We start from the raw sequence: 9,409 nt of genomic DNA, 5'->3' as shown, positions 1-9,409 counted from the left end.
AGAGGAGATCCTGGATGAGATGCCCCTTACCAGTAAGAGAGTGGATGTTTAACAGACTGCTGTTGATGTGTGGCAGTAGGCTTAGCTGCCCTAACAAGGTGGACCAGCACGTTGTGGGCAACACAGTTTTGCAGGGAGGACGACAAGTTTTGGACCAGATGGAAACTATTGAGTTAGTGTCACTGGTATTGAGGTTTCGCTGGAGCCCACGGTGGACGTACCTGCAGCGGGGCTTGAAAGCGATTGCACGTGTTTTGGTGTTTGTACGTGCTTTGTCTCTAGGGACCACCGTAAATATATTTTTATTTATTCACTCCACATAAAATGCAATAAATCAATTATAAAATACAAAAAACAACTATTTAGATTTCAACTTTTAACTATTTAAATTTTCAGCTTTTTCTTTTAAACAAATTTAAAGTGAAACAACACAAAACACTGCAAACCACAACACAGTAAAATATAAATTAAAATATGAAAACAAAAAGAAGATGCACATTCTCTGTCGTACAGGCCTGGGAGGATTTTTGGGAGAATGTTTTCCTGCTTGGAACTGTGTACATGGGATTCAGTGCATGAATAAACTTTCTGAATCCTTCATCATCCGCAACTGAAAATAGTTTTGGATTAGTGATGTGTCGTTTGCGAACGAAATGGCTCTTAGAGCCGGGTCTTTGACGTGAACGACACGAGCCGGCTCCTTATCACTTTTTTCCCGCTTCACTCCACACGCGAGCTTTGTGCTTTGTGCTGGGCAGAGGGGGGAGGGGCGATAGTTACCCTCAGTAGCACAGGAACAGAGCGGGAGGGAGAGAGAGAGAAAGTGAGCCAGGGACAACAACGTCACATTAGAAAGGTATAGTAATCATCCACAACTATTTTCAGTTGCAGATGATAAAGGATTCAGAAACCATGCAGGCCCATATGACAGAGAATATGCATCTTCTTTTTGTTTATATATTTTAATTTATATTTAATTGTGTTGTGGTTTGCAGTGTTTTGTGTTGTTTCACTTTAAATTTGTTAAAGGAAAAAGCTGAAAATTTAAATAGTTAAAAGTTGAAATGTGAATAGTTGATTTTTGTATTATATGATTTATTTATTGCATTTTATGTGGAGTGAATAAATAAAAATATATTTATGGTGGCTCCTCGAGACAAAGCACGTACAAAACACAACAGAAGTGCTCCAGGATGCTAGGGGGCAGTGTTGAGCTTTTGTTACCTAGAGGCTACACAATCCAGCAAGTACCAACGACAGGATTTGGAGTGTGGTAATAACAGGTAAATTAACATTTTTTTAAATTATTTGAATATATGTGAGTGCTTGTGTATAAATACACAAACAATACACATATGCTTTCATGCTTTCAATTGTGTAATTTAAGTGATCTAGTAGCTCTGTTTTTAAGTTCAGTTCATGCTAGAAATGTGTTTTGGAGCTTGTACGTGTTTTGTCTCTAGGGGCCACCACATATATTTATATATAAACATATATAAATAACATATATAAATATTTTTTACATTAGTAATTCCTTTTGTGCATAATTTTATATTGTTGTTGGTAATAAATAAATTAAAGCAACAAAACAACCTGAAGAGCCAGTTGGGAGCCGAAAGAGCCGGCTCTTTTTAGTGAGCCGAGCCGAAAGAGCCGGTTCACTAAAAAGAGACGGAAATCCCATCACTATTTTGGATGATTACTATACCTTTCTAATGTCCCTGGCTCCTCCCGCTCTGTTCCTGTGCTACTGAGAGTGTAACTACCGCCCCTCCCCCCTCTGCTCAGCGCAAAGCACAAGGCTCGCGTGCGGAGTGACGCGGGGAAAAAGCGATAAGGAGCCGGCTCGCGTCGTTCACTTCAAAGGGTCGGCTCTAAGATCCATTTCGTTCGCGACCAACACATCACTAGTGGTTAGCTTGGTGCAGCAGCACGGGGTGCTGTGACTGCTAGGACCTGGCATCCACATATGTGGACATCACATTTTGGGTTATTTAGACCAAAATACTCAATTTTACTCTACAAGGGCCTGATATCCACTTACGAGGACGTTATGCTGCTACTGTTCTATCACAATTTTAAACGAATATCCTCGTATGTGGCTCTTATTTTTCTTAAAAACAAAAATAAGGTAAAAAAAAAATCTGGTAATTCTTTGTTTTTACATTCATTGGGCCCCAATGTGCCCAAATATCAAAGAGAAATTAAAAATGCTGCTGTGGAAGAGTTCGGGTCCTAGGAGGTTAAAGCTAAAAATGGGTAGAAAAGTCTCTGAAAAGTGTAGTAACTGTGATCAGCCTTTTATCATGAAGCTGCTTGTATTGTGGTAGTGATTTTTCAGCAGGAAGTGGAGGATCTAGATCATTTCTGACCATGTTGTTTCTGTTCATGTTCTGGACTGTGATTGGCTGCTGATTCAGAGGAACTCATTTTCAATGAAAGTGTCTATGTTGAGTCCCTGAATGCACCACAAGAACAAAAATCCATCGAACAAAAACTACCCAGCACATCTGAAGGGATTTATTCAGCCGTGGGTGCGGCCTCCATGGGTTCGTGTGGATTAGGATCCACGTAGTCCTGGTTGAACATGACGGTGTCGGCTCCCAATTTGAACCTGTGGATGGCAAGCAGGCTCTGCAGCACCTGCAGACACAACATGCATGTTAGGGGTTGTTAAAAGCACCCACAATAATCAGATAAAAATATATAAAAAATATTTAATAATCCACATTTCACTGTTTTACTCTTTGGTTCAGATGTGGATACTGTATTGTTCTTTCTTTGTGTTTATGTTTAAGTTGTTTGTTGCTGGTTTTTAGTTTTTTTTTGTCTGTTTGGGAGCTGACACAGTCTCTATGGAGATGGGTTTTTGGGGGGGTAGCAGGAGGAGAGAAGCTGCAGAGAGGCGTGTAAGACTGCAACTCTACTTCCTGGTCCCAACTCGTTATATTTTGGGGGGGTTAATAAATTTGTCCATATTTGTAGAAATGAGAGCTGCTCCATCCAAAGTGGGATGGATGCCGTCTCTCCTAACAAGACCAGGTTTCCTCCAGAAGGTTTGCCAATTATCTATGAAGCCCACATCGTTTGTGGGACACCACTCAGACAGCCAGCAATTTAAGGAGAACATGTCTGTGAAGGTTCTCAGTCATCCAGGTCATCGTAGTCTAAGGTCTGTCATGGTCCTGAGTCTGGGGACTGAGTGTTTTGTGTTTCTTTATATTATTTTATGTTCTTGTTTATTCTGTTATGTCTTTTGTTTATGTTTGCTATGTGTTAGAGTTTTGTTTTATGCCTGCCTATGTTCCCTCGGTCTGTCCATGGTGTCACTGTGTCTGGTCCTCTGTGTCTGTTTCCTGTTTTATTCTGAAGGTCCTTGTCTTATGTGAGTGTGTTCACTTTACATTTCCCTTGCCTCGTCAGCTGTGATTTCTCCGAGGTGTGTTCCTGTCTCCCATCCCTTGATTACTGCTGCGTGTATTTAAGCCCTGTGTTCTCCTGCCTGTTGCTGGTTCGTCTGTGTTCTCTGGTCTGCGTTAATCTCCTCCGTCATCCTGAGTGGTTTCCCTGCATCTGTCTGCATCTCTCTGTCCTTTTCCACGTTTGGTTATCATTGCATGGTTTGCTCTTTAGTTTTCCCAGTTTATGTTTACCCAGTTCTATTTTTTGCCACCCTTGCCTTGTATACTTTCCACCTCCTTTATAAAGCTTCCTCACATCAGAAGTGCCTGCATTTTGGGTACTTTAACAATTCCACACATCCTACGAGCCATGACAGGAGCTTGGAAAGAAAAGCGTCTGGACTTCTTTGAGTTGCTTGAAGACGTTTCACCTTCATCCGAGAAGCTTCTTCAGTTCTAAGGTCAAATGGTGGAGAGTCCCAGATTTAAACCTAGTGGGAGTTTCCCCCCACAGAGGGACAAAAGGACCCCCTGATGATCCTCTAATCGCCTGAGCCAAGGTGTGAAACTGGGTGTGGGTCCCAATCAGCCAGAGTTTCAGGTGAGTTCATTGTGAAACCTGGCCCCACCTTATCATGTGATTTCCTGAGGTCAGATGGCCCAGGGTGTGAGTGGGCGTTAAGGCGTCTGGGGAGGGATCTCAAAACTGGATTATAGATGGCAGAGAGTTGGTGTCGTAAACCACCGCCTCTGTTCAAAGATGGTCGCTCACAGTGGACATAGATGCTTCTTTCACTCCTCTTTCAAACCATCTGTCCTCTCTGTCCAAAACGTGAACATTGGCATCCTCGAAAGAGTGACCTTTGACCTTTAGATGCAGATGGACAGCTGGGTCTTGTCCTGTGGAGGTGGCTCTTCTGTGTTGTGCCATGCGCTTGTGAAGTGGCTGTTTGGTCTCTCCAATGTAGAGGTCTGGGCATTCCTCGCTGCACTGTACGGCATACACCACATTGTTAAGTCTGTGTTTTGGGGTTTTGTCTTTCGGGCGAACCAGTTTTTGTCTGAGCGTGATTGATTGATTGATAGATAGATAGATAGAATTTTGTCTGACTGTATTCTTTTTCCTTTTTTTATATCTATTCTTGTTCTGTTCATTGCACGTGTTATAAGGACAATAAAGACATTCTGATTCCATTACTGAAGCAGCGTGGAATCACCCTGACAGAGGACAAAAGGCAGAAACATCCAAAGAGGAGCTTTGAATGTCCGTCTGGAAGCCTGGAGAGCTGTTTCTGAAGATCCTCGTAGACATGAGAGAGCTGCTTAGAGAGTTCAGATGGAGCTGAAGGATGAAGCTGCTCACACCAACTATTCACTTTCAAGCTCGTTAGAATCAAACTCATTTACTGTATTCCACATACGTTTGCACAGGTTTCAATAAATCACAGCATCTATTCTTAGCTATCCTAAGAATGACTCAAGAGTTTTGCTTAGTACAGTAAGTTTGTTCTTTAGTGTTGCACATAAACCCGACCAGGTGACAGCCAGCAGCAGGGAGCAGTCCTCTCCATGGACCATGCGTCTACTTTAATATGTTAATCTTAAAGTCACTTTATTAGATCTTCATACACCAAAGTACATGGTGATATCACATCACACACAACGACATCACTGCAAAAAGAAAACGCACAACATAGTTCATGAATGACTCTGTTACCGCAGCAACAGTAAGGCACTTAGAATAAGAGTCCAGACTGAGCTATGAGGAGGAAACAGAAAGCACATGAAGGCTCGCCCCTGATTGGCTAAAAGAGACAAGTCAAGGAAGGTTTGAGTTTCAGGCAAGAGGAGGGCTGAACAGTTTGTTGTATTCTTCCTCAAAGGAGACTCTCTTCAGACGCTCCAGAGACAGCAGAGTGAGGGCGCCCTACATACAACACGTCACATCACATGACACGAGGCACGTCACATGACACGGGACACAACACACATACGACAACACAGACAGAAGGAAACGGAATCATATGAGTTGTTTGTTACATGTACACAACATATCTTATACATGTGCAAGGGTTTAAATATTTCTAAATAAACGTGTTTGTGCAGTAGTCTGACCAGCAGGTGGCAGCAGTGGAAGCCTCCACACACTTACCCAGGTGAAGATGGAAAAGAAGGAGAAAACAACGGTTGCTCTGGCTGCGTCGGCTCCTTCGTTCAGAGGATTGTCCTCTTTTTTAGAGACCTGCCACTGATTGGCCAGAAAACAGAAGCCCACAAACCAGATGAAGGCCCATAGAGCTGCACACAGCACGGAGGAACCACATTTAACAAAATGCACAAACACACGTGCCCAATCCCACCGACTCCAAAGCACGGGAGATGGACACTCACCTGACACTACAATGTCAGCCATGACGGCCTTCTTCCTGTCCTTCACGCCGCTGATCTGGGGGAAGTAAACATCCAGTGCCAGGAAAGCAGCGCTGCATAGGAACCCCAGTGTTCCCATGGCGATGCCATAGTTGCAGGCGTTCTGGTTGCGGTTGAAGATGCAATACGGCTCCACCTCCTCTGGCCTGTTGACATAGCCCTCGTTAGCAACGCAGCCGAGGATGACGATGGAGAAGAGCTGGAGCGAGGAAGTAAAGTTTATTAATGAGCAAGTTTAAACACAGCTTTTACTGATCAAAGTGTACTGAATGTAATTTTAGATTTAAGGCTACATATCTCATAATTTGTTCGTTTTGACTCTGAAAACACTACATCCACATGAACTTCCCTTTTGGGGCAGGTAATGAGAGTGTCATCTCCACATGTCCAGAAAGGCGCAGAAGAAGAAACATGAGCCGATGTCAGATGTCAAGGCCACGCTCAACAGTTTTGACCAATCATGTTAACGTCCCGCAGTAACACTGTTTACTGGCTGGGTGTGGGGCTCTTTCTTTCTTTTGGGTCTGAGTGACCAAAGAGACACAGCAGCCATTTTTATCTTGAACCTTTATTGCTTAATATTTTTTTATAAATGCACTTTGAGCATATTTGTCTTCTCTCTCAAAAATAAACCCAACAACCTATAAACGTGCATGAAATTACATATTACATGAGAAAGCAAACGCAGACACGGAACCATTACCAGGCCATCAACAGAGGACAGCAGGGGGCAGACAGAGTTTCAGCGGGAACAGCCAATGAGTGGATTCTTTGAGGCACACAGAAAGTCTTTTTCCATGGCCTCTCCGAACTCCTCCCACACAGGAGTTTTTGCGTTGGCCACTGCCCAAGCCGCTTTCTGCTAGGCCCGTCGGTACCTACCGACTGTTTTCGTAGTCCCACAGGCTAACCGAGCTCCATACAGCTGCTTCTGCATGATGGATTCCACCACCTTGTGGATGCAGCTCAGTGCAGCAGCTCCAGCAATGTGCTGAACATGGTCCATTTGGACTCAATGTCCTCAGTCTGCCTGGGAATGCTGTCGAAGCTTTACCGGAAGGTGAAGATCCTGTGGACCGGGGTCTCTCCCAAGCAAAATCTCGGGTGTGGGAGGAGTTTGGTGAGGCAATGAAAAAAAACTAAACTGGAACATAAAAAACCCAAATCTATCAGCAGCAACCAACCAACCCAGTGATGTCACACTGTGCTGTAACACAAGATGGCACTAATCACGTTTTAAAAATGTTAAGCACTTATTTTTTTTAGATCCAGCAGAGTTATCTATGTCCGTTTTTGAGAGCAGGGCTCCTTGGTGTGAATTTGCTTTTATCAGAGATAGCAGCAGGAACATTCATTATTTAAGTAGCACCATGGAGCTGCTGTACTTCTACTGGAGCTGCTGGAGTATTCTGAACCTGTGTTAAAAAATACTCCAGTAAAAGTACTGAAGCAACGTTTTTACTCAAGTAAAAGTTTGGGTTTAAAGAGAAGCTTTAAAGTACAGATTTAACAACACTTCCATGTGAGCTTTAAACGAGCATCCTTGACTCTAAGCTCTCTGCTTCCTCTCCTTCTTTCTTATCTGTCTCCATCTCTGAGTGAACGTAGCTCTCTGTCTTTGCTGTCCTTGTCAAATAAGCTGCAGCACACTGTGGGACAAACTGCACGCACACAGTTTGTGTGTTTGCTGGTGTTTGTTGAGCTGATTTGACAGTGTTTGAGGTGAGCTGAGAACACTTTATCATCCGTGGTATCAGTCAGAATCAGCTTTCTATTTTCACCTGACTATTATGCAGATCACTGTTAACAGTTTCGGTGCCATGAATGGCTCTGAGGCCCGACTGAAACAGTTCCTGTTTCTCGCCTGAGCTGGGACCCGACTGCTGTTGTAACATGAAAGTTAACTTAGGAACAGGACGGGATGTTCTTGGCATCAAGGTTTGATGTTTTTGTGCCATGGCTGGATTCTGGAGGCAGAGCGGGCATGATCACATGCAGTCTGATGACTTCCTCAAAGAACGAATGCTAACCACACAGCGCAGCTCGAGTGGATACACGGCTCCTGTCACACTTTAATACATTTATACAAAGACGATCACAGTTTTGGAGAGTGTTTTATTTGTGGTCCTTGAATAGCGTCTGTAGATCTGCAAATATTTCACATCAGAAACCTGTTAATAAAGGAAGCTTTTCAGCTTTTTTAATCATGTGCAGCTGGACCTAACAGAGCTCCATGTGACCTTTAACCAGCAAGCAGCTGTTACCCTGCACCTCCCAGCTCCACAATTACCTCTTCCATCCTGTGCTATGGAGGCGTGGAGGACTGCATGTTTCTATCCAATCACGGCAGTCTCTCTCCTGAGCTGGCCAATCAGAGTGGCTGCAGAGTCAAACAGTGAGGTTTTGTTTGAGCAGTCTTGTGTTGAGCCTCAGGAATTTTAACACCAATCTCATGACTGAATCACACAGGACTCTCAGGACCCAGCAGCCAGTAAAGTGACGGCTGACCCCAAACAGAGAGAGAACCGACCAGAACCACTCAGTCACACATTAACACAAAGGCTGATCACGTAAACATCAGAACAGGCAGACATTTGTGAAGATGCTGATCTCCTGAAGTGTTACTTCCACCATCTCTCAGGTCAGAGGCACATCAGAGGAGGATGGACATCAGCAGACCAGGTGGACCCAGACTCACCTGAACTGGATCAGAACCACAGATCTAAGAGGTTCTGTCAAACCTCGGACTTCATTCAGAGTTCGGACAATTCGGGACATTTTCATTCTTTCTGCCTCACTTTGCTGGATTTACTCTAACCTGTCAGACATTCATCCACCTGCTGGAGGGAGCTGAAAACACGTGTTGGGGAACATGCGGCGCATGAGAGGAAGACCTTCAGGGAGGGGGCCAGGCCTTCAGGGAGGGGGCCAGGCATTCAGGGAGGGGGCCAGGCATTCAGGGAGGGGGCCAGGCACCAGCGCGGATGTGAGACTGCGTTCAGCAGATGAGACAGATGAGAATGTGTCGCCCACATGGTCAAACTCACCTGAACGCGCTAAGATAAAACAGGTGAGCCTGTCACATGACACCACAGCTTCTTGGATCTGATTGGATGGCACTGTGAGACCTCTCAGGTTTGTCCATAACACTAATGATTGGTTTGTTTAGAGACCCATCTATGACATAATTAGGACATCACAGGACTTACCCAGCACAGGATCCTAACGACGGTCTGCGGCTGCCTGATGAAGGTCGCAGGGTCGAACGCTCCGCCGGCCTTCCCCGCCCCGTACGCCTGGAAACCGTCCATCCACTTCCTCTTCCTCAGACCAGCTCAGACCACTGCAGTCCACCTCAACCCTCCAGAACCCAGCCAAGTCCAGTTAGTCGCAAACAGACTGGTCCCACTTCACTGCATCAGGACAGGCCCAGTCAGACCAGTAGGCTCAGTTGGTCTGGGTGTGCCTCTCTCTTCTTCTTCTCTGCTGTTATAAACTACTCTGTAATCTGCAGTAATCCTCTTCATCCTCCCTCACTGCAAACAGCCTTTAGCTCCCCCCGCACTGACTCACAGGGT

At 44.7% G+C, this 9,409-nt stretch overlaps 1 protein-coding gene across 2 annotated transcripts; it reads right to left on the bottom strand.

Annotated features, from left to right (window-relative positions):
• Window positions 1–291: 291 nt before the first annotated feature.
• Window positions 292–9,402, bottom strand: syngr1a (synaptogyrin 1a). Of its 2 annotated transcripts, none has more exons than XM_085157005.1 (4): window positions 9,041–9,402; window positions 5,793–6,030; window positions 5,554–5,699; window positions 292–2,643 (listed from the first exon to the last, which is right to left on the bottom strand). In XM_085157005.1, exons 1-4 carry the CDS (start codon window positions 9,140–9,142, stop codon window positions 2,521–2,523), a joined length of 609 nt encoding a protein of 202 aa, XP_085013131.1. In that variant the 5' UTR covers window positions 9,143–9,402; the 3' UTR covers window positions 292–2,520. The 2 variants fall into 2 exon arrangements, with proteins under 2 accessions (XP_085013131.1, XP_085013132.1); XM_085157006.1 differs by lacking the exon at window positions 292–2,643 and adding an exon at window positions 5,000–5,328 and having other exon boundaries at window positions 9,041–9,389.
• Between the last annotated feature and the right edge of the window lie 7 nt (window positions 9,403–9,409).

Source organism: Neolamprologus multifasciatus, chromosome 4 (assembly GCF_963576455.1).
Source record: "Neolamprologus multifasciatus chromosome 4, fNeoMul1.2, whole genome shotgun sequence".
In the NCBI taxonomy this organism is placed as follows: Eukaryota; Metazoa; Chordata; class Actinopteri; order Cichliformes; family Cichlidae; genus Neolamprologus; species Neolamprologus multifasciatus.
The sequence above is the reverse complement of the archived record's forward strand: the minus strand, read 5'-3'. Positions and strand labels throughout refer to the sequence as shown.

Coding starts and splice junctions, on each gene's coding strand:
- syngr1a (XM_085157005.1), bottom strand. CDS start 9,142: ATGGACGGTTTCCAGGCGTACGGGGCGGGGAAGGCCGGCGGAGCGTTC. Junction 6,031..9,040: donor TCGTTAGGATCCTGTGCTGG/GTAAGTCCTGTG, acceptor TCCTCGCTCCAG/CTCTTCTCCATCGTCATCCT. Junction 5,700..5,792: donor GGCTGACATTGTAGTGTCAG/GTGAGTGTCCAT, acceptor TGCTGTGTGCAG/CTCTATGGGCCTTCATCTGG.